The 23,655-nt window shown below is 37.6% G+C and overlaps 3 protein-coding genes across 8 annotated transcripts; 2 read left to right on the plus strand and 1 right to left on the minus strand.

Annotated features, from left to right (window-relative positions):
* Window positions 1-721: 721 nt before the first annotated feature.
* Window positions 722-4,587, plus strand: LOC100264704 (ACT domain-containing protein ACR1). Of its 5 annotated transcripts, none has more exons than XM_010648776.3 (8): window positions 722-1,228; window positions 1,763-1,887; window positions 1,978-2,023; window positions 2,650-2,764; window positions 2,967-3,034; window positions 3,119-3,745; window positions 3,835-3,939; window positions 4,030-4,587. In XM_010648776.3, the coding sequence occupies exons 2-8, from the start codon at window positions 1,817-1,819 to the stop codon at window positions 4,402-4,404; spliced, it is 1,407 nt and encodes a 468-aa protein (XP_010647078.1). In that variant the 5' UTR covers window positions 722-1,228; window positions 1,763-1,816; the 3' UTR covers window positions 4,405-4,587. The 5 variants fall into 5 exon arrangements, with proteins under 5 accessions (XP_010647078.1, XP_010647077.1, XP_010647079.1 ...); XM_010648775.3 differs by having other exon boundaries at window positions 722-1,059; XM_010648777.3 differs by lacking the exon at window positions 722-1,228 and adding an exon at window positions 1,306-1,680.
* Window positions 4,588-6,775: 2,188 nt separating this feature from the next.
* On the minus strand, window positions 6,776-17,942 carry LOC100853925 (uncharacterized). The gene is made up of 3 exons (XM_059738631.1): window positions 17,162-17,942; window positions 16,181-16,368; window positions 6,776-7,737 (listed from the first exon to the last, which is right to left on the minus strand). The coding sequence occupies exons 1-3, from the start codon at window positions 17,769-17,771 to the stop codon at window positions 7,066-7,068; spliced, it is 1,470 nt and encodes a 489-aa protein (XP_059594614.1). The 5' UTR covers window positions 17,772-17,942; the 3' UTR covers window positions 6,776-7,065.
* A 67-nt stretch (window positions 17,943-18,009) lies between these two features.
* Window positions 18,010-22,812, plus strand: LOC100242421 (GTP-binding protein At2g22870). 2 transcript variants are annotated; one of them, XR_009466239.1, is made up of 5 exons: window positions 18,010-18,517; window positions 18,612-18,681; window positions 21,056-21,218; window positions 21,335-21,594; window positions 22,598-22,812. XR_009466239.1 is itself a non-coding variant. In XM_059738634.1 (4 exons), the coding sequence occupies exons 1-4, from the start codon at window positions 18,010-18,012 to the stop codon at window positions 21,542-21,544; spliced, it is 951 nt and encodes a 316-aa protein (XP_059594617.1). In that variant the 3' UTR covers window positions 21,545-21,781. The 2 variants fall into 2 exon arrangements, 1 of the variants encoding a protein (XP_059594617.1); XM_059738634.1 differs by lacking the exon at window positions 22,598-22,812 and having other exon boundaries at window positions 21,335-21,781.
* Window positions 22,813-23,655: the final 843 nt, after the last annotated feature.

Consider the following 23,655-nt stretch of genomic DNA (forward strand, 5'->3'; position numbering starts at 1 on the left):
AAGTGAAAACAAGAACAAAAGAACAAAATAATTCAGAATCTGAAAGGTGAAAGACTAGGCTCTCTCAACAGTGGAATCAGGCCGGCCCAATGGGTTGGAGGCCTTTTGTGCCATGAAAAATCATATTTTGCTAGCCATCTAGCTACTATTTCCCAAGAACCAAACATTGACTTATTTAGGGTTTGAATCATCCCAAGAGTCGGTGAGACATTAATGTGGAGGAGGGATTGAAAGAAATGAGAGAAGTGACGTCAAAGCCGTTTCAGTGAAGGTGGGAAAGGGATGAGAACGGTAGAACTCAGCCTCATCCATTAGAAGAAAAAGTGAAGATAATTGATGTCAGACTGGTGACATTGAGGTGGTAATGTGGTATAAGTCTTCCAGAAATATGTCATGTACATGTTGCTTCCACGGCTGACCGAATAACTTCATTGGATTTTTCACACGTGACAATCCGAAGCTGTTTTTTCCCAGCCCGTAATTTTCCCATTTTTCCACGTTACATTCACCACTCGCCTTTTTACATGCAATATTAAAACCTTTTATTTTATTGTTCTTGAACTTTTTGAAATTTGTCCAGTATTAATATGTTCTGTTCTTTTTATTACAAGTGGCAAAAATTAAGATCTCGGAAGAAATCATGGACTTTTGGGCCTGCACCCACCTATAATCTGGAACTATATCTGGGCTTTCAGGTTCCCAAACAGGCCCATTAATATACCCTGTTGAAGCCCAAGTCTCGATTTTGAAAACACATGGTTTGACAGCAGCGAAAGCGAGCCGCCGCCGCCGCAAATCGAAGATGATGATGGGGGATACCAGAGGAAGCGGCCACGTAGGTGGTTGAAAGCATACGTGGCAGAATCTCAAGGAAAGATTCCCATTGCTCCTAACTCCTCACGCGCACCCATCAGTCCCCCATCAGCCCTTTGCAGAAAGAGAGAGAAAGGGACAGATAAAGATTGAGGCGGTGTGGTGAGTCTAGGTATCTCAATTTGCAAATCTGGCCACGAAATAAGGGAGTAGAAGAGAAGGGTGTCCAGCCCTGTCCTGTACAAGGTATATTGATTCCATGTATTTCGGGTGTCCGTTGAATACGACTCTATGGCAGACCCCAACAATGCGCTCCGCTCCTAAATTTTTCTTCCACCTTTCTTTCCTTCCACGCCCCTCCTCGTCTTCTCCTATTGAGCTTCTCTGTCCACTGATTTGCTTCTTTCCTCTATGGGTGAGTGATTAGGGCTATGCGTTTGAGATGGGAGTTTGTGTTGATTCCTGTTTCTCTTTTGACTTTCTAGGGTTTTACAACGGTTACGATTTCTCAAGGGTCTCTTTCTTTCCTTCATTTCTGTACCATAGCTGAGGTCTCTCTTTTTATCACGGGAAGTTCGTTTCATTGGAGATCTTTTCTTTAGAAAATCCAGGCCATATAAACCTTTTTTTTTTCCTCGTCCACGCATTGATTGACTTTCTTTTGTTTTTCGCATTCCAAGCATGTATAGCTGTTTCTTTAAACTAGTAGTACACAAAAGTCATCAATGGTTTATCTGAATCTGAGTTGGAGACAGTTTTCTCCCTAGGATAGACCAGAAGAAGAAGTAGAAGAAAGTTCGTGGCAGAAGTTCTAGGATAATAGTCTTGAGAAGCAAGCAAGACGCGCCAGCTTATCTCTTGCATATTGTTGGTTTACGGTTTACTTACGTCTTATTGTATTTTTGTATTGAATATTCTAAAACTCTACTCTATATATATATAAACGCAGGCGTTGCCGCCATAGACTTCATTCCAAGAAGCAACTCAAGGCAAAGTTCAGAGGATGGAGAACTTCTACAAGCCTTATTTTGATCCAGACTATGAATCACTCATTGAAAGAATACATCCCCCAAGGTATCTAACTTGGATCATTCTCAGTTTAGTTTCCTCCATTGATTTAATTCTTTTAATGTTTGATAGCAAATAGCATTGGTACTGTTGCAGGGTCTGTATCGATAACGACGCATGCCAAGACTGCACACTTGTTAAGGTTAGAAACACTATTAAACTACGAAGTACATATGTGTCTGGGACTTTTTGTTGTTTAGATGACCAGAGATAGGAGAAGTTTATGTGAATATTGATGTCTAAGTATTATAATTGAGAATGGCCACTGCTGTGGAAGATTCCACGTATGAAAACAGTAGCAGAGATGCCATTAACAGAGATGGTGGATGCTATAATAATATACTTAGTTTATATATCCGCATTAGCATTAATTAATCTGCAGGTTCTAATCTTTGATTAAAGTTACAGGGTGTAAAGGGTATTCTGAGGCACCGAATGGAGAGCCTCTAGGAAATCAGAAAGGAAAAAAGATGGGTATGATTATATGTACATTTTTTCACTTTAAATTTGTCAGGGTAACAGTCACGACTTAGTTGGTTATGTGAAGGACAAGACTCCCCAGGATCTTATGGTAAACAACCCAGATGACGTAATTCTAGTTTTGTATGGGAGCCATGAGAAAAAGAGCAGTATAGTCTAGAAAACCCTTTTATCTTTAGTAACCTGCAGGGTTCCAAAGTTTTTCGTTATGAATGAAAAGTAGTAAGAAAATGACATGACCTGTTAAGAGGAAGAAGCTTTATTTCACATAAGGGTTGATGTCCACAGGTTGATAGCGCTAACAAGCACGGGATCCTGCTGGAGATGGTCCAAGTTCTAACGGATCTTGAACTAGTTATTTCCAAATCTTACATCTGCTCCGATGGTGGATGGTTCATGGACGGTCAGTGTCTCCCATCATCTTCTCATGTCGTTTGCTCCATAAATCCATTTTATTTATTTATTTATTTATTTTGTTTTATTGAACCTTCTCTATCCCATATATATATATGTATGTATATATGTATGTATGTATAGATGAGTCATCCCACTGACAGTTGCGGTGGTTCACTCATGTGGGGTTGTTTTGATTGCATGGCGTGCAGTGTTCCACGTGACGGATCAGCTTGGGAACAAACTCACTGACGAAAGCCTCATACTTTACATTCAGCAGGTTCTCTCTTAGTGTCCACGCTCTCCATTCTCCCTCTAATAATTCTAATACTAGTCAAAATAAATGACTGATAATAATTTACAGGCGTTATGTGCGAATAGGAAGCAGGGAATTTCCAAGGAGTTGCAAGCCCGCCTTGGAAGAGAGATGAATCCACGACATGTTTCAACAGAGCACACAGCCTTTGAGATAACCGGAACAGATAGACCTGGTCTCATGTCCGAGATATCAGCAGTTCTGGCTGAGTTGTCATGCCATGTCACTGCCGCCGTGGCATGGACCCACAACTCCCGAGTTGCTTGCATTATCTGCCTGGAAGATGAATTGAAAGGTGGACCTATCAGGGACCCGGAGCGCCTGGCCCATGTGGAAGAGCAGCTTGAGAATGTGGTGGAGGCCCGCCACCAGAGTGGGGAGAGGAGGAAAGTGAGGTTAACCGCCCCTGTTGCTGGGCGAACCCACACTGATCGTAGGCTGCATCAGTTGATGTTTGCTGATAAGGATTACGAGAGGTGCTGTGGTGGGTGCGACGGTAGCAGTGATAGGATTCAAGTGTCCATAGAAAATTGTAAGGAGAAAGGGTATTCAGTGGTGAATGTGAAGAGCAGAGACCGTCCCAAGCTGCTGTTTGACACTGTGTGCACCCTCACGGACATGCAGTATGTGGTGTTCCATGCAGCTGTGAGCTCTAAGGGCTCCATTGCTGTTCAGGTAGATTCACACATTTTACCACTCAACTAAAATCCATGTGGAACCATGAGAAATTGTGTTTATGTTTGTTTTGCTTGTAAAAATTGCAGGAGTATTTTATCCGGCAAATGGATGGATGTACTTTGGGTACACAGAGCGAGAGGAATAGAGTTGCCCAATGCTTGATTGCTGCAATAGAGCGGAGGGTCACCCATGTATGTCCCTGAAAACTATTACTATCATGATGTCTATCATTAATCAATAAAAAAAATGACATATGGAGTCATGATTTAATCCTTGTGCAGGGATTGAGGCTAGATATACGCATTAAGAACAGGTTGGGACTGCTCTCAGATATCACACGGGTGTTTCGAGAGAACGGGCTGTCGATAAGGATGGCTGAAATTGGGATACACGGCGAGAGAGCCAGTGGATCATTCTATGTAACAGACGTTTCGGGACGCGATGTAAGTCCCAACACAGTAGAGTTGATCAGGAAAGAGATCGGGGGAACAATTATGGCAGTTAATAAGTCCTCCGTCCCACCTTCCCTGCCTGCCTCACCCAGCAGAGACAGAAGCACGGCAAGCAGCGTAGAAAACAGGCCAAGATTCTCATTAGGAACCTTGTGGTCTCAGATTGAGCGCTTCTCAAGCAATTTCGGTCCTATAGGGATGTGAGGCTTCAAATTCTTGCCAGCCGCTGCCTCGGGCTGCTGTAAATAGTAGTTGCATTTGTAAATACATAGGGTGTGTTGTTCTCTCATAATAGCTGTTTGGTGCCCAAATCTAGTGAACTGTATATACAAGGTTATTGGTACGGTAAGCATTCAATACAATACATGTCTAGCAAGCTTATCTGCACACGATTTGTCCTTCGGTACATATGTTACAACATGTCACACATATACCACGGTAGCTCATTGATATGGTATTTGCGCATCAAAATCTGTACAAATAATGTCATTTAAACCTAAAAAGAAACCCAGAAGAAATCCAAATACGTTTCTAATTCTATCTTTGCTTTCATTTATGCTTATAAAGAACCCGACCTATCCAACCATTTACCATCTCAGCCATGCTAAAGAGCTTCGCAAAACACATCCTCTCGGCCATTGCTCCCCTGCCCTTCAGTATTTCTTTGTTGGAAGGGTCCAAGGTCAATATCAACTTCTCCTTCAGAATGGTATCCCCCAGTAGTTCCCACTTAAGCCTCTTTCTATGGTGAGGCCAACTCCATGACTGCCAAGGTATGGGACAGCGAATGGTGACCATTCAGTCTCCTTTGATTTAGCACTTCCTACCTCTCAGGATCGCTAATCAGATGAACAACAAAGACAATGCTTGGTAACCCTTAGTGCACATATACAGCAACAACATTCCACATAAACAGCTTTACAGTATTGATGATGATCTCAAGAAATCATCTCAAGTCGTGTTAGCCACAAAAGAATTCTCTATGACTTTGTGCATCAAAACAGAGCACTGAAGCTCGGATTCCTTCCTTTTTACTTGGAATATTTTTCCTTCTTTTGTCTACTTTGCCTACTCCCTCAGAAGCTAAACTGCAAATGGCAAACTTTTCTGAAGGGGGTTTCATCCGAGGTAGAGGCAAACTCTAAGCTAAGCTGTAGTATTGTGCTCAATGAGATTGAAGCAAATTCAGGACCCAAAAGAGGGAAAAAAAAAAAAGGTTGGTGCTTCGGGTCACGGTTAAAGGGGACAAGTTTTCAACTCGTGTACTGATAAATGCCAATGGACAGGGGACTTGAACAACCATGATAAGATGGATATTGGCTAAAAGCTTTGGGACATGAACAAACATGAAAAGATGGATATTGGCTAAAAGCCTTGGGACATGAACAAACATGATAAGATGGATATTGCCTAAAAGATTCCACCACACCCACATCTACGGATGAAACTAGTTGAAATCAAGAACCACTACCCCAGGCTGACCTTGATTAGTGCAAGGTCTTTTACGACCTGTGTAAAACTGGTTCTATCTGGGTCCAGAAAACAAGGTCATTCTCTATTACAAATTAGTTTGTAGTAGACCAACATGGACCTAGTCTGGTATTTGATAAAATCATGATGCAACCATGCATCATGCTGTAAAATTACCCATGTACTATGACAAATTGTAAAGATATATGCACAAAATATAAGATGCAACTTACAATAACACGGACCTAGTCTGACATTATATGGGTCATCAGATGTGTAACAAAGACTTGGCCATGCTTTGACTGCCAGTACATGTGTAGGGGTCCAGTCTGCCAAACTTCCACGAGTCAGGAAGCCTAGATAATGGTAAATTGTTTTAGCTGTTCAATTATTTTTCATCCATATTCTGGAGGGAAAGAAGTTTCAAGCATAAAGCTCTACTACATGGAAACTTCACTTGCATTCACATATTCATGCAGTACTATTATTTGATGACCGGTTGGGTACATGTTGGACAGCAAGCACGTTCTAAATAACAATCTGTCATGTCTAACATAAGCGTTTTACATGCTGTGAAGAAGAAGACAATAAACAACAGTTTCAATCCACTCAAGTTCAGCATCAACACAACCAATATTTGACCTTTTAAAATCTAATAGTAGCTCTGGGTAATATCCCATAATAAAACATAAGTCTGCTGTTTTTTTAATCCATGAATAAAATACCCAGGCGTCTATGAGGTTTAAAAATTTTCTCTCAAAGCTTTCCCTTTACAAAAGAACCAAATTTCAATGATAGCATCTAAACTACAAAATCTTAGACACATTGACAACATTCTGCTAATATGACACATAAAATAGTTATTCCATACTTAAACCATCAACATCAGGACAACCAAATAATTTCATTAATACAGCTCCCAAATCCAATGACTGATGATGGTTTATTGGATGGTTCTCGATTCGCATTTTCTGTTGTCAACATTGCTACACATAAAATTCCCTTTTTCATATCCAGCTCAGACACAGCTTTATGCACAAAGATAGGGTTTCCAAAGCCTAATGTAGAGTAAGGAAATCATATACAGGTTATCCACAATATAAGATAGACAAAACGTCATCATACTATTAACATGCAACACCCAAATCAGATTATTATGATGACGGTTTATTGGATGGTTCTCAATTTTCACTTTTTTCTGTCATCAACGTGTCTCACATAAAATTACATTTTTCATATGCAAATAAACATCCAGAGGGCTTTATGTACACAGATAGGGTTTCCAAAGCCTAATGTAGACAAAGGAAACCTACACAAGTTATCCACAAGATGAAGAAAAAAAAGTGGAGGATAAATCACATTAGCCAGAAATTTTTAAGGCTTTCACAAGTGCCATCAAACAACATCAATATCATCAACATCGAGCCAATCATTGGATTCCTTGGTCTCAGTGTTATGAGCACTTACCTTCTCAGATCCAGTAGCATCCTTAGCTGAGTCAGCAGAGCTGCTACTAAGTTGAACCCAATCTCGCGAGTCTTTGGTTGAGGAATCCGAGCCATATGTTACTTTCTTGTAACTTGTAGGCGCATCTCCATCATCCTCCTCAAGATCACTGAATGATACATCCTCTTCGTTAACAAGAGGCATGGTAGCTTTGCCAGCACCAACTATTTCTGAACTTTCCTCCTTCAGCCAGTCATCACCATCATCCTCATATTTCTCATCCAATATTCGAGAGGAAGAACCAGATAGTGAATCTTGATTTTTGATCTCTTTTACTGGTCCTTCCTCAACAACAGACTTGTCAACAATCTGAACTTTAGTACTTAGGACTGTATGTTTCTCAGTCGGAAAATCAGATGCAACTATGGAAGTAGCTGATTCAATGGAAGATGTCTTCAATGGTAATGATTCAGATTGAGAACTAGATGGCACAGAAGGATGCTCTTCATGAGGTGGATTAGTTGTTTCTTTCAAATAAGTGCCCCTCTCAGACTCTGGTTCTGGCTTTGCCTTAGTTCGGTTCTGTAACTCCTGTGTCAGCTTTGCTCTTGCCTTCACTATCTGCATGCAGAACACAAGCCATGATGTTACAATAATGATGGTTAGCAGCTCAACTACTTGGAACAAAACTACAAATATTTGAAAGTTCAAATATATAAATGTGCTAATGGCCATACTGCCACACTTCTAAGAGTTGACAATTGTTTTCTGCTTCCTATAGTGGAAGAGGAACCTTAACAAATTTAAATTAGTGTAGTGAATGAAACCTTTTCCATCAAGCATGCTTTTATTAGGAATAAAAAGGCACAAATGCCAGCCTCCTAATCCCAACTATGGGATTCAGAAGCATGTCCAACAAATTTAAATTAGTGAAATGAATGAAACCTTTTTCACCAAACATGCTTTTGTTAGGAATAAAAGGCACAAATGCCATAAGCGTCCTAACCCCAACCATGGGATTCAATGGTATGTCCATTTCATGTGGGTATGGGGTTTTGGGAACATGACAATGAGGCCTGAAAGCGGGGTCTTAAGATTAACGTAGGCTTATCTAGATTAGAAATTTGACATAGCATAGTATGTAAAAGGCACACTTGTATATCAATATACTGCAACAAGGGCACAATAAATTTATTTATTGTTTTAGGATAGTTGTGGTACCTTTATTCTTGCTGGTCAAGTCATAAAACATGACGGTTATGTTTGATATATGTATATCATTGAATTCTAAATTTTATTATTGATGGCCTTGACAATTTTTTTTAGGAATTGTTAGTAAGAACCTTTGCTTTTCACTTAGATGATTTTTGGATAAATAGATAGAGATGTTGCCATGGAGATTCTACCTTATTTTGGGGAATAGCAGAAATTTGAAAAATTATTCAAGTTGGATTTACTTTGATAATGCCCTAACTCAAACTTATGGTTATCATGAAAATGATTACGAGAGAGTGGATTCTTATTTTTAAGGTACACACTTCTGTTAGCAGGTGGACAGATTATGAAAATACTAATAGGCTACGGTTGTTAGGGGTTGGAAAGAAGAAGGCAATAGGAAAACTCCTTCAATGTAAACAAAGCAAGGAAGAATCAAGACCCTTAAGTTTATGTAATTGGAAGCAAAAAGAAACATGTAATCAATATATAAACAGTATATCATATATGTTTATATCTGTACACTTCGTGTGTACATTGATGTGCCTTTTGCACTTTTAATATATTCACTTATTTATCTATCCAAAAAAAAATATGTTTATATCTTACAAGTGAGTATTAGGATATTTATATGATAAATCTGATTTAGATAAAAAAAAAAAAATGAAAGGTTATGATATTGGATTTGAAGTTTTTAAGCCTGGGAATCATATCTCTCTCTATATATATATTTTCCGCACCAGTGTTGGGTATGGGTTTAATTGTTTAATCTTTCACATGTCAGGATTTAGGATATAGGGGTTTGACTGAAAAATGATTTTAAATGGTACTTAGATATGACATTAAAAAAAAAAAAAAAAACTAAGAGCTTGGGTAGTAGAAGTTTAGGCAATTAGTAGCTGGAAATGACATATATTAGGCTTGTGCCCACTTCACCAGCATGTGTTAGCTTGTGAGGACATGTGAGTGGCCCTTTTGGGTTAGTCTTCCACCAACACAGGCATCTTGAAATACACCACTAAGTGGACTCATCTTGGGTCTATTGATTTAAATAATAAATTATATTTATTATCAATTAAAAGTGCTTAAAATTCATAATAAATAAATATGCATCCAAAATTACAATGTCAAAGATAGTAATCCTAAAAATCATCCTTCACAAATTGGTGATGATGGTGAGTTAATTGTTGAAACCAAAATTTGTTTTCTTCATCTTTTGTCTCTGTTATTTAGGGTAGAATGGCATTTATTTTGCTTTGGGATTCTCCATTTCACTTTTAGCTTTCCAATCAAAGGTAGGGAAGCATAGTATAGCCTTGAAGCGAGGTAGATGTTGGTTTAGTGTTGATTAAAATGTTAAAGGCAAAGTGATTGGTAAGGTGTTGTAGAGGGGACATGATTTCTCAAGTTCTAGAGGGAAGGAAAAAGGGGTTTCAAGTTGAATTTTCATTACAATAACGCAGAGAGATTTCCAAAATGTTCCTCTTCTTTATTGGAAGATAAAAGATCCACTCTAATTTTCTCAAAAGGCAAGGATCTTCCAAGGGGATGGAAGGTTCTAGTTTCGAAGTTAAGGAGCTTAAGGGTGGTTCCTCTTCATAGGTTTGAGCAAAAGGATCAAATGGTCAATTCACAACTGTGGGGGAAAGGCAAGGGACCCCAAGTAAGGGGGTTTTCAGCTTCCTTTGTAGAGATGGTAAGCAATGACCATGGCAGAGTGAGTGAAGCATTATGGATTCAAATGGGAAGGGAGGAAATAACAATATTATGGCAAGGCTTCAAAGGTGCCTTATAGGTAGATGGGGTGATTCTTCTAATAAGTTTTCGGACTTGTTCTCACTAAAAACTTGGGTAGTGTACAATTGACATTTGAAAGGGAACCTTTGTTTGGCTTTCCTTAGTGGCTCCCTTGTATTGTTTGAGTTCGAGGAAGGTGTGGAAGCTGAAAGGGTATTGCAGATGAGATTGAGATTTTTCGCAGGAAAAGGGCTAAATTTGTTTAGATGGTCCCTAGAAGAAGGATTTTTAGACATGGAGTTGGTGCCCAAAAAGTGTGGGTGAGATTAATAGGGTTGCCACTTCATCTATGGATAAAGGAGATTTTTAAAAAGGTAGGAAACTCCTGTAGGGGCTTCATAGCCATTGATGAGAACACAATGTATTGAGATGAATTGTAATGGGTGAGGATCCTTGTTCATTCCAATGGGGGGAAGGTCCCATGTAATTTGCAAGTGGTGATAAGGCTTTCTTGTTGAATTCAACTTTGGTGGGAGATTCTGCCATGGATGATTACAGTAGTACCAAAGCAAGGTTGCAATAGGTTGGAAGTTGGGGAAAGAATGGAGGTGTCTTCAAGAGTTGGTGGGAGCGTAGGGAGGAATGATGTGTTGCGTGAAAATATGGGAGAAAGCATATCCATCAAGGGGCCAAAGAAGTTTGAAGCAGGAGTAAGGGGCCTAACTTCCTTAGAGGCTGATAGACAAAAAGGGGCAAGGTCTGGTAACAAGGTGGGTTCATCTCCTCTAGTGGATCATTTTGGGCATAGCCTAGGTGAAGCTATCTTGCAAGTCAGATGGGCCTTAGCACTATACAAGTAAGGGATCAGGCTATGTTGGCAAGAGGAAGTAGGTTTTAAGGCTTCCTTTTTGCCTTCAGCCTATGACAGTTCTTTGGTGGAAGCCCCTCTCGTAGGCTAAGCACAAGCTAGATGTAGCTTCTTACAACCCATCATCTTTTCCTTTTAAAGTGGGATGGGCCAAAGGTCAAAAAGCTAAGCCTAAGGCCGGTTCTAAAAGCAAAGAGAACAGAGTTCTGCTCCATAGTGCGTAGGAGGGCAGTGAGTCACCTACAATTGAACCCTGCATGCTAGAGTTGATCCAAAACTCAAGGGGAAGGTTTTTTTGGCACCAAAGAAGCTTTCTTACTCGAAGCTTCTAGATTAGAAGATCTTTGTGACTCGATTAAGGTGCAGACTCTCATCTTCCTCTTCTCCTTCTAAGGATGGACATTTTGTTCTGAACCTAGTCCCCATTAGGGTTTTTTTTAGGGAGTCAATAGCGGGAATTGTCAATAGGCCCTTTGGAGTTGAAAGTTGGTCATTGTTTCAACCTCCAATTGACTATCTTATGCAACTGTTGAAAGAGGGGACTTCTATTGGAGCTCAAGGGGCTAAATGTGGTCCCTTAAGGATGGTATTCCAAGACGACACGTCATTGGTGTTTTCGGAAAATTGTTCAAGTGAGTTGGGGTGCCCAGAGGCCCAGGAGAGGCAGAGGGAGAGGGAAGTGGACGAGGTGATCCCCAAAAGCGTTTTCCGTAAGCTGGTAGTTTTTAGTAGTTTTATGGGAATGCCAATTGAGGGTTTTGAAAAGGAGGTTATCTCTCTATTGAGGAAGACACAAGCAAGGAAAGGGTGCAATAATTCATCTTTGGGGGAGAAGAGGAAGTTGACCTCAACAACCTGCTTTAAGGACCTTTGAAAGTTGGAATTCTAAGTCAATTATAAAGCTCATGAGGAAAAGGAAAAAAGGTCTATGGGAGTGGCAAGGAACAGGTTATCTTGTTGTATAATGAAGATAGAAATCAATTCTTGGAATGTTAGAGGGGTTAATGATAGGGAAAAGAAGAAGTTAATAATCGTTGATAAGATCTAAAGGGGTTGATTTAGTTTGTCTTCAAGAAACAAAGGTGGCGCAGCCACTTAGATGACCATGCAATTGGTGAGGAGTTTAGGAGTGGGAACATAAAAGGGGGAATAATGAAAGATAATGGGTTAGCAAGAGAAATCCCAATTCAACGAAGTGTTGGAACTGATTTGTATGGAGGTAGGAGTGTTCTTTATGTTCCGTTAGATCAAAAACTGTGCAGGTGAGTTTATCTGAGTGTTCTCAGGGGTTTATGGTCTAGACGTAAGAACCAATTTACATGATCGTATGTCTTCTTAATATTAGGTGAGATGGATTAAATGGTAAATTTCTATAGTCAAATTCTCTATTCTAGTCAATGGAACCCCATTGGTTTAAAACTCCAAGGGTTTGAGGCAAGGAGATCAACTATGTCCCAACCTTTTCATCTTGGTGATAGAGTCTCTTAGTAGGATTTTTTTTTTTTTTTTGATACATAGAGGCTCTTATTAGGATTCTAATGAGGGCAAGGAAAGAGGGCTTCATCTTAGGCTTTAGAGTAGGTGGGAGAGAATGGAAGTATCCCACTTGTTATTTGTTGATGACACTAATTTTTTTGAAAATGTAAATCAAGAGAAATTAGAGTATCTAAGCAAGAAATTCATGTGGTTTGAGATTATATTAGGCTTTAAAAATAAAATGGAAAAACATCAGTTAATACCAATAAGCAAAGTTGCAATGCGGAGGGTCTTACTTTGGTGTTAGGTTGTAAGGTTAGAATCCTACCCACTACTTCCTTGGACCTCCCCTTGGGAGCTCCTTACAAATCAGTGAGGGTGTGAGATGTGATGGAGAAATTTTAGAGAAGGCTTGCTTTGTGGAGGAGACAATACCTTTCAAAAGGAGGAAAACTAACCTTCATTGAAAGCACATTCTCAAGTCTTCCTATTTATCTTATGTCTTCTTTTTCAATTTCAAGAAAAGTGAGCTTAAGGTTAGAAGTTAGAACATATGCAAAGCGATTTCCTTTAGGGAGGCCAAGCAAAAGTCCCATTTGATTAATTGATCTATGGTTCACTTAGACAAAAAGAATGATGGCATCAAAAGTCTTCATTTTTCTAAACAAGACTCTCCTTGGTAAATGGAGTTGGAATTATGCTCCAGAGAGAGAATCCATTTCAAAGCAGATCATAGTTGGAAATTTGAGGCTAATGAAGAGGGATGGAGTATGAGGGTTGAGAAGAATAGCTATGAGGTGGGGTTGTGGAAGTCTATAAGAAATGGATCGAAGATCTTCAAAAGTAAATGCTACTTCATAGAGGGTAATAAAAGAAGGGTAAATTTTTGGAAAGATGATGTGGTGAAATTTCATTGGAAGAATCCTTTCCGATGTTATTCTCTATAACTGTTGATAAAGATGTTCAAGTATAAAGATGTAAGAGCAAGTTAGGGAAGAGGGTTAGTGAAACCCTCAGTTTCACAAACAATTTCAAAGACTACAAATAGCCTCAATTAGAAAGGATGAAAAGGATAGACTAATTTGGAAGGAATCCAAGTGAAGCGAATTCTTGGTGAAATCTTTCTCAACCTCATTAACCTAAGGAAGAAGCAAGCCTTTCCTTGCATGCATGGCATGAAACCCTTTAGTTCCCATGAAGAAAAGTTTCTTTGCTTAGGAAGCTCTATGGGGAAGGATTTTAATACTTAATCAACTCAAAAGGAGATGATGGACTATACCAAACAGATACTACATGTGTAAGGAAAAGGAGTTAAGCTAACAAAAAACTTGTTCACTATCCCAATGAGAGAATTATGCGGCAATTAGTTTTTCTCTTTTTGAAGTGGCTTAAGTGATGCATTCTTCAGTAAGAGGAAACCTCCTAAGTTAGCATGATGCTTTTATCAGAAAGAACTACAAAAAAAAAAAAAAAAACATGAAAGGCCACCCCTTTGTGCTTTTTTTGAACATTATGGATTGAAAGAATAGGATTCGATGATACAGAATAGTTGAATCAAACAATCAAATCTTCCTTTATGCTTCAAACTGAATTAAGTGTACAAAGATGACAGCCCCCTAACCATGAAAGGCTTTGTAGAAATTATATGGAATTAAACGTGTTTCACACTTCCTTTATTGGAAATGCCCACTAGTATGTTGTGTCATATATGACACCGAAACTTTATACCAATGTTTTCAGAACTCAATCAATCATTGAATTGAAAATATTACTAGTTTACAGTTCATTGGTTGAACCAGCAGTTCATTGGTTGAACCAGCAGTTCAACCGCGATCGAACGGATGATATCATAAATTTATAATTTATATATTATATAAAATTAAAAATAATTATAATAAATTATATATATATATATATATATATATATATATATATATAATTAAAATTTTAATAATATTTCATTTTTTATATTTAATATGTGAAATTAAACAATAAAAATAAATATAAATGTATTAATATTTTAAATTTTATTAAACATAACATGTATAATATTTAAGTATGAAAATGTATTTAAGATGAAATAAAAATTATAATATTTTATTTTTATCTTCATGTCTTTGTATTTTATTATTTTAAAATTTTAAAATTATCACATTTATCATAATTATCATTACATATTTATTATTAAAATAAATGTGAACATAAATATTTATATTTGTTCAACGGTTTTATATAACAAAAGTTTGAAAAAAAAATATTAATATTTTGATAATCGAGAAACCTTCCATGGCCAAGCTCTTAAGACTCTCAATGGGAACCCAAACCTGGGGGTGTTGATCACCCCGCAACAACTAGCACCAGGTAAATTCAGGAGGTTGTATAGCACAATGGTCTAACCATCACTTTTACAATGGGAGGTTTGTAACTGAAGTCCTCTAGCATGCAAAGTTAAAGTTTTTTTTCCATACCTATAATTAGTCTCATGTCGGAAGAACATCAATTGTATGTAAAGTATAAATACCTCGCAACAACCATTGCTTTCCAAGCGCATTAGTGGGTTGGGCCATAAGTAGTCTAGGGCTTGATGACATGGGAGCCCATTATACCCTACAACCTTTGCAAGCTTGATGATGTGGCAGAGTATCATTTTGGGCTTAACTAGTTCTCCATTCAATTCGACAACCCAACCGATTCAATACTAGTTCAACAAATAAACAGTTCACTTGGGCCACCTGAACTAGAGAGGTTAAAAAGTCAACCGACAACCTTTCTAATCCAATCAGTCGGACTGTCGACTGGCAACCTTTTCAATTTGGTTTGCACCAATGAACCATTTTATTATTGAACCGACATTAAACTATTCGAACTAGCAATTGGGTTGTCAAACCAAAGAAACTATTCAACTTCCTACGAACTGGTCAAGCCCAAAATACTTATGGGTTTCCACTTCATAATGAACCTTACATTACTAATAGCCCAATTCTCCACCAAGCCCAATCCACCAACAAGCTTGCATGACAAAGTTTATTGCAAGGTATTTGTAGAGCACATACAATTGATGCTTTTTTAATATGAGACTGATTACAGGATTACAGATAAGGAAAAGAAACATTTGCATGTGGGACGACTTGACCCATGGACCTCCAATTATAAACCTAAGGGTTGGACCACTGAGCTTTGCAACATTTTTGTTTTATATCAATGTAAAATAAAATATATAGCAATATTGATTTTTTTTTTTTTTTCAAAATGTTATCATATAAAGCCTTTGAACAAATGTAAGTATTTATGTTTATTTTTTTAATAATTATTAAAATAATATAACAATTTTAAAATAATAAAATACAAAAACATGGAGATAAAATTAAATATTATAATTTTATTTTCATTTTAAACACATCTTCATTCGTAAATATTACATGTATTCCATTTAATAAAATTTAAAATATTAATATATTTATATTTATATTTATCATTTATTTGATATATCAAATATAAAAATGAAACATTATTAAAAAAATTAATTATATATATTTTTAACTTCTTATAATTATTTTTTATTTTATATAATATATAAATTATATTTTTATGACATTATTGTTCAACCGTAATTCAACCACCAATCCAACCAGTGAATGTGAATTAATAACTTTTTTTCATTCAATGATTGGTCTAGTTCTGAAAACATTGTTTATAACCCAAAGAACAAGTGGAAAAAATATGAAAACCAAAGAAATTGACTGTTAATGATGCATGAAACCAACGTACTTGGGGAGTAGATAGAAGTTCAGCATCATGTTTACTGAGTCTTGGATGCAAAAGCACAAAGTATATCTTCCAAAAGCAATCCTCAGTTAGACAGCCTGGGCAAAGTTCAATCCTCAGCGCAGCTAATCTTGGTGCAAGACGTTCAACAGCCAAAGCATGCTCTTGTTGAGCATCGGACATATCAAAATCTGAAAATGTATATCCCAAGATGCTTGAAATCAGCATGAAAACATATTAAAAAAAAAAAAATCCAACCACTGGGGAAAATTCAACCAACAAAACTTTCCACAATGGCATCCATGGGGATACTTTCAATTTTAAACTAAATTGACAGAAAAAGGAACCACAATAAAACTTTTCAGACTACATCTTAAATGATTGGCATCATATAACACCTACACATCAAAGCCTCAGCATATTATCCTGACAGAATTTCTGATAAGCATATGAAACTAGAGTATCCAGACCTAGAAAAATATACATTTATGTCTTATACAAGAATAAATTGTCCCCAAAATTCAATTACTATGGCTCTTGGGATTTGACAACAGGATCGTGCCCATAAGGGTGTTGTTATTCATAGCGATTACTTAAGAACTTAGCTCAAATGGGTAGATTTATTCAGAAAAGAAGTACAGAATTGATTTTAGTCCATATATAGCTCCTATGTCACCACAAAAGAGTAATCAGAGACAATTAATCCTTCAAAATAAGATCCGAGAACAATCTTGAAGCCCTTCAACAGTTCATATATGAATTTTAATGACAAGAGTCATAAATAACCTTAAAAATGTAAACGGAACTTCATTTACATCAAGCTAAACTTAACAAAACTCACAGCAAAAAGGGGTACATTCTTACCATAAGACTAAATCGAGAGCAAGGACGCATGCACAATAAGATAGTTCCAATTCAACAAACAACTGACACAAATACGACACACGCAAAAAAAGCATTGAAGGTAAAGCCAATACTACATACCATCTGAATCTTCATCATCAACCAGAGGAAAATCCAACCACGTTTCTGGATGCATTGCTATATTCCTCACGAAAGCCATCACTTCCTCGGTAACGCCGACAGCACCTCCGACCAAATTATAGTCCACCGTTTCATGTTCCGATCCAAATTGGAGGAAATTCGAAGCAATCTTGGTAATCTCCGAAACAGCCATGTTATTCGACAGCTTGGAGATTCCAGTCTTAAATTTCCCCCCAATCTCCGATAAATCGCTGCGTATTCCCGCAATTCCCACTGGATCGGAAGATTCTTCCGGCGAGGATTCATCGAACGGAGCCTCATCGGACGGTTCCCGGCTGTTGGAATCAGAGATCTGATCATGCCGAGGGGAGGTGGGAGGAGGAGCGAGGAAGGAGGCCACGCCCCAAAACTGGCGGGTTAGGGTTTTGGTGAGCTCTGATAGATCTTCTTTGACACCTCGCCCAGTAGGAGTTTCTGGATCGATCTGCTGTTGCTCATCATCCGATATTCTATCGGACAGTGATTCTTTATCGGTGACATTACTGGTGGCACCGTCGTCATCATCGTCGAGCTTCAGAGAGTTCGCCAGGGATCTAGCCAACCATGACATTTCGATCAGGATGCAAGCCCAGTACAGTTGCGACTCGCGAAGTTTCACCACTAGGTCGGTGATAACTGATAACCCAAGACAAACAGTCGTGACCCGGTGTTGGGTTTTCAAGAAACGACACCGTTTTAATTAAGTTGATTTATTAAGAAACGACGTCGTTTACTGAAAACCCGGGCCTGCTGGACTATGTTTCATAAGGTTTTGCGTGCGGCTTCCAACAAAGCGAAACACTGCAAAGATGTTGCTGCTGAGGAATCGTGGTTTGTTGAGTCTCCAAGTCACTTCTCTCTTATCGTCCTCTTCTTCTTCATCATCTCAAGCAACTCCACCTTTCTTTCTCTGCTTTAAAAACACTCTCTTTCACTCTACTCACCAAAACCCTAGCCCTAAACCCAAACCCAAGCCCCAAACCCAACACCATGTCTCTGCTTCAAAGACTGAAAAACAAGCCATTTCGGACACTGCCCGGTTCGCGCAAACCTTCCTCTTCGTACCGCCAGGGGTCGATCCCGAGGAGGTGACGGACGACATGGTTCTACCCGGTTCCAACATCGTGCTTGGTCCCTATGCGGGTCACGCCCAGATAAAGGAGGTGGAGTTCGTGAAAAGCAGTAGTAGGCCAAAGGATTGCCCCAAGGATGATCGCCCTGAGTTTGCCATTCTTGGTCGGTCCAATGTCGGTAAATCTTCGCTTATCAATGCCCTTGTTCGCAAGAAAGAAGTAGCCCTTACATCTAAAAAACCAGGTTTTGATAGCTATTTCTTTATTTCTTAATTGGAATTTGGATCCCTGTTATTGCCTTGTTATTTTGGTGTTAAACTTCTGTGCAATTTATGCAGGGAAAACTCAACTTATTAATCATTTCTTAGTGAACAAGAGCTGGTATATCGTGGATCTGCCTGGTTATGGGTAAACCCTGCATTCTCTGTTTTTCAATATTTGCAATTCCACATTCTGCTTCATAGCTCTTTGCCACCTTATTGTCTTGAAATCAAGCAGAGGCATGTAAAGCATTCAAGCACAAAGGTTAGTTTTGAGGAGTGAGGAACTCATCCCCTAGGATAATTGCATTCACTGTGACTTTTATAGGATTATGCTGACTGTGTTGAATATGTTTGGACTTCTTTACAGTTTTTAAATTTGTAGTGTGGGTATGTCTCATGTGACCACCTAGATTGGGAAGGCACCTTGATTTATGATTACAAGGAGCTTAATATATGATAACAATTTAAAGGCACTCTCAATGGCTGACAGGGTTTTAAATTGTCAGGTTTACAAACTGCTGAAAAAAGTCTGAATTTGGTGGAGCTGGTACCATGCTCTAGTTGGCTTGAGCCTTATTATAATGGAAAATTTATGTTAGGTGTTCTTTTTAACCCAAATCATTTTGCTTAAGTTTTGGAAAAACATGGAGATGTTCTCATAATGACTAGGAACTTTTGATTTCAGTGAGTTATTTCCTACTCAGGTACTGAGGCTTAACTGATGGATCAATTTGGAAAAAATATACAGAGACCACATATCTGCAATATTAACTTTTATCTAAACAGAGCCGATATCATCTTCATATTCTGATACTCTTAGTTTCTTACTACAAAAGATGAGATACTCAGTATGTTTGACCATATCATCCTGCATTGTTAAGTTCAATTTATCTTGACATTTTATTGAAGCACAAAACTAAGAAAAGTGAACTTTTTACACTGCTCGGCAGAGCTACTATGTTATAGAAGTTGATGTTGCATATACGTGGTTGACATGTTTTTGTGCTTTTTGGACATTGCCAATTGATATTTACCAAATTGAAGAGCCTAATATTCCCTAGTGATTACCTCAAGAGGCACCTACTCTAGCAGTGTTGTAACTTTAGTTTCATGTGGAGTGGGCCTGCAGGGAATAAAACGATTAAGCATTCAATTCACTGTCTTGTTTGTTATCCTAGAAAAACTACTGTGTAAAGGTGACATTGTTCAACACAAAGAAAACGTTGAAAAAGGCTAGACTGATTTTTAAATTCCAATGTTTTGGACTGAAGTAATCATATCTTTCTAGTAAATTTTTAACTATGCAAATTTAATGATAGACCATTTGCCCTATGTAATAACTTGTATTTCATTGTCTGCTGTGTAACTTAATTGTTTAAAATATCATGGCTTAGTATTCTGTGAGATTGTTGTTAATCACAGGGTTATGATAACCTGATATGTAGATCAAGGTTTCAGCCAATCAAGAGAAGCCTAACAATTATAGTGTCTAGGTCTGCACAGGGTGGGCCATTTCTAATTATCTCGAGATTGCTATTGGACCATGACTTTGATGATGTACATGTGGCCTATCAATCATCTTCCATGATTATCCTATTCCTGGGGCCACTTCAGTAGTAGTCACAGCTTTTTGTCGTAACTTATTTCAAATTAACATAACTGATCTTAGTTTATGTTGTGGAATATCAGGACATGGAAGTTCATCTGTTTTGGATTTTGTCCATGTTAGCAGTTGAGCTTCAGATGCTAGGCTTGCTGGTAGTGTATAACACAAATTGCACAACTGGGTCTGTTCTGGAATTAAAGACAGTATAGGGCATTACCCTTCTTTTCTTTCTTGGAACTTGGGATGAGGTTTTAGGACATTCGATAGAATTTTTATATACTTTTGCTCTCCTTTTGAACTCATTCTTTGGAATGTGCACAGACTTTTCTTCAGTTTCTGGTTGATTATCTTTTGGCCATAGAAATCAATTTTGATCATGAATTGATTGGTTTGATAGTTCATGAAGGTTAAAAGTGTCCAGATCAGGTAAATAGAATTTTTTATGTACATTCTCTTTTGGTGCATTTGGAAAGAGAGATAGAATAATTTGTGAGTGCTGATTGTAAAATATGAGTAAATTATATTGAAAAAGGTTTATCTATGGGTGTTTGAGAAGGCATAAGGAAGGGAATCACACCCATAATTTTTAGTGTTTTCTAAGCTTATGTCTTTGTTTTAGGTTTTTAGTTCTGGTTCATAGATTTAATATCAGATAGCTAATAAATAATACCTTTTGCATCACTTCGCATAATCCCTTTGATGAGAGTTTTCAATAAATTTTCATCAATACATCTTGAATAAATAAATAACAGAACTTCTTCTGCTGGTGACTACCTTTAAATATCTCATTTGCTGTCTCTAATTCCACGGGTTTGATAGTGGTGCCTTGTGAAATCATGAAATACAGGTTGTCAATGCAATGCTTAACAGTGCAAGTAAGCTCAATTTTTGCTGAAGTTAGCTTTGTTTTCAGGTTTGCTAAGGCCCCAGAATCTGCCCGGATGGATTGGTCTGCCTTCACCAAAGGTTACTTCTTAAACAGAGCAACTCTGGTTGCTGTCCTCCTACTCATTGATGCAAGTGTTCCACCACAAAAGATTGACCTTGACTGTGCTAATTGGCTTGGTCGCAACAATGTATGGTACTCCCAATTAGAAACTGTCTGATAGTCTTTCTGTCAACTACTTCTAGTTGCAAAATGCTAAATCCTGTACCGCCTCATTTTTCTTAAGCCTTCCATTATGAATTTCAGATACCAATGACTTTTGTTTTCACAAAGTGCGACAAAATGAAGGGGGGGAAAGGAAAAAGGCCAGATGAGAACATAAAAAATTTCCAAGTGATGATGGGACAAAACTATGGAAAACATCCCCCATGGATCATGACTAGCAGTGTTACTGGTTTGGGCAGAGATGAGCTTCTTCTGCATATGTCTCAACTGAGGAACTACTGGGATAACTAGGAGCCAAGTTGAAAGTTAAAACATCTCCCACATGTGACTCTCCATAAGAGGTACACCAGAATATAGTATTTTGACCGAGTTGCCAATAAATTATGTATTGTTTTCATATCAAATTTTCCAAGGAAATCTGATTTAATGTAACCAACTGTTGTCTGTAAATTTGTTCTGATCTGTGGAATGTTACTTCATCTGTATATATATATATATATATAGCTACACTCTGCAGTCATTAGTCAATACTGGTACTCTACTCTTTGGAACTTAAATTTTGTAGAACCATTCTACTGCAGGCTAACTTTAAAGTGGAGAATCTGTTTGGCTGTGAAAGGTATAAAAACATTGTGTTTTAAGAGAACAACTGAAACCCTTTTTTCAAAACAGGAGGAGATTTTCTCAAGCCAGATGATCTCTTGGATTTTTTATGTTTATAAAACTGGGTTGTATTTTGTCAAGAGTTTGATCACAAAATGATCGAGTCATTAGATCTGTGCTTTTCAGATGTATAATGAGTTTTCTTTTCCTGGACATTGTTTGTTGTGGTTTTTTTGAAAAATGTTGGGGTTTTTTAGCACTGAGATGACACTTTTGTGGGTTTGAGAGGGGTTTCTCAGTTTTCATCAAGGTTAGTGTTGTTTCAGGCTTCAGCCAAAGTGATTTTGAGCAATGGATTGGTTTTGTTAGAGTCCAAAAAAGGTTTGTGGAGGTAGTAAAGGGAGTTCCCAAAATAAGATATGCCTGACTGCCAGTTGATGCAATGGTGTGGCCTCGGTTATTCTTAGTGACTGAACCAAAGTTGTTGCCAAGATTATTGGGAAAACCTAAGTTTGTTGGGTCCTTTTTCACTTCACACCCATCTTGTGCTTTTGCTCCTTATTCATTTTCTGCTTGTTTCTTCATGGGTTTTGTTTGCCTTTGTAGTAGGTATTACCCATCTGATGATATTACTCTTTGGTACTTGGTTGTTTATTCAATTATAGTATTCGTTGTGAAATTTTGATACAGTTTTAGTTTGCTTTAAATGTCATGTTTGCCTGATTTAATTTGAACTAACAGGAAATCTTTGGGCATGCTCACTAATTCAGACATGGTAGATCCAAGTGCCCAAAGATGGATTGGTGCATAATGGAGCTACCTCAATCATCCTTACGCCCTCTTGCTGAATTCAGTCCCCAACTATGGATCCACGAGCTCCATTAAATTTCTTGTTTGTCACAAAGCAAAGGCCTGAAAAATGCAAAAAAATAAAATAAAAATCCTCATTTGGTTTATATTTCATATTTTTCTTCACAGCAAAAACTCCAAAATTATACACGTCTGCTTTAGAGGTTAAATAACCCCACAATGCAGACTCTCATCCATGTATTCTCTGCAATATGAAGATCATCGTATGGCTTTGTTTCCCTAATAAGCTTTTATGAAGAAAAAAATCCGAAATATCGCTCATATTTTAGGTACAAAATTGCAAATCTTACTTTTATGCAATTTGCATGCATCCCTGCAATAAGAAGGCTAAAAATGTTTGTTAAAATATAAGCAGTCTTATTGATGCAATGTGGATAAAAATTCCTTAAACATCTAAGCTTTAAGAACACATAGAAGTAAGAAAATTATTTTCTAATATTTAGTTGTCCGATAAAAAATATCAAAAAATTAAATATAATTAAAATTAATTCAAATTATTTAATCTTTCTATGGAAAAATTAAAATAAATTAAATGAGCACATAAAATATAGTGGTCATACTTAGGATGATATGGTCTTGCCTATTGCATGAGTTAAAAGAAGTTGTGTGTATACATATGGCAACTATAGGTAACAAGTATCGAGAATGGAGGAATGTCAAGTATTAATATAAAGAAGATATTTATTAACGTAATGAGAACAAAAGTTATCAAAGGTAGCATAGAGAATACTATGTTCAATAGGTCAACTTGAAAAAGGATGTTACTTGAACAAAAATTTAATAGACTATGTACAAATCAAATTGAATTGATCTTTTAAACAATATTGGATTTCGTTGGGATACTAAAAATAACATAATACATGCTTTAGAGAAGACTAATCATTCTTTGATTCAAATATTCCATCACCATGTGATTCTTTCTATGTTGA

Source organism: Vitis vinifera, chromosome 7 (genome assembly GCF_030704535.1).
Source record: "Vitis vinifera cultivar Pinot Noir 40024 chromosome 7, ASM3070453v1".
In the NCBI taxonomy this organism is placed as follows: domain Eukaryota; kingdom Viridiplantae; phylum Streptophyta; class Magnoliopsida; order Vitales; family Vitaceae; genus Vitis; species Vitis vinifera.

Bases quoted from the DNA above. Each gene is read 5' to 3' on its own strand.
- LOC100264704 (XM_010648776.3), top strand. From the start codon at position 1,817: ATGGAGAACTTCTACAAGCCTTATTTTGATCCAGACTATGAATCACTC. The intron at 2,024-2,649 runs GTTAGAAACACT...TGATGTCCACAG, and splicing joins AAGACTGCACACTTGTTAAG to GTTGATAGCGCTAACAAGCA. The intron at 3,940-4,029 runs GTATGTCCCTGA...ATCCTTGTGCAG, and splicing joins TAGAGCGGAGGGTCACCCAT to GGATTGAGGCTAGATATACG.
- LOC100242421 (XM_059738634.1), top strand. From the start codon at position 18,010: ATGTTGCTGCTGAGGAATCGTGGTTTGTTGAGTCTCCAAGTCACTTCT. The intron at 18,682-21,055 runs GTAAACCCTGCA...CTTTGTTTTCAG, and splicing joins GTGGATCTGCCTGGTTATGG to GTTTGCTAAGGCCCCAGAAT. The intron at 21,219-21,334 runs GTATGGTACTCC...TATGAATTTCAG, and splicing joins ATTGGCTTGGTCGCAACAAT to ATACCAATGACTTTTGTTTT.
- LOC100853925 (XM_059738631.1), bottom strand. From the start codon at position 17,771: ATGTCATGGTTGGCTAGATCCCTGGCGAACTCTCTGAAGCTCGACGAT. The intron at 16,369-17,161 runs GTATGTAGTATT...ATACATTTTCAG, and splicing joins TGATGATGAAGATTCAGATG to ATTTTGATATGTCCGATGCT. The intron at 7,738-16,180 runs GTACGTTGGTTT...TTCTGCATGCAG, and splicing joins AACTTCTATCTACTCCCCAA to ATAGTGAAGGCAAGAGCAAA.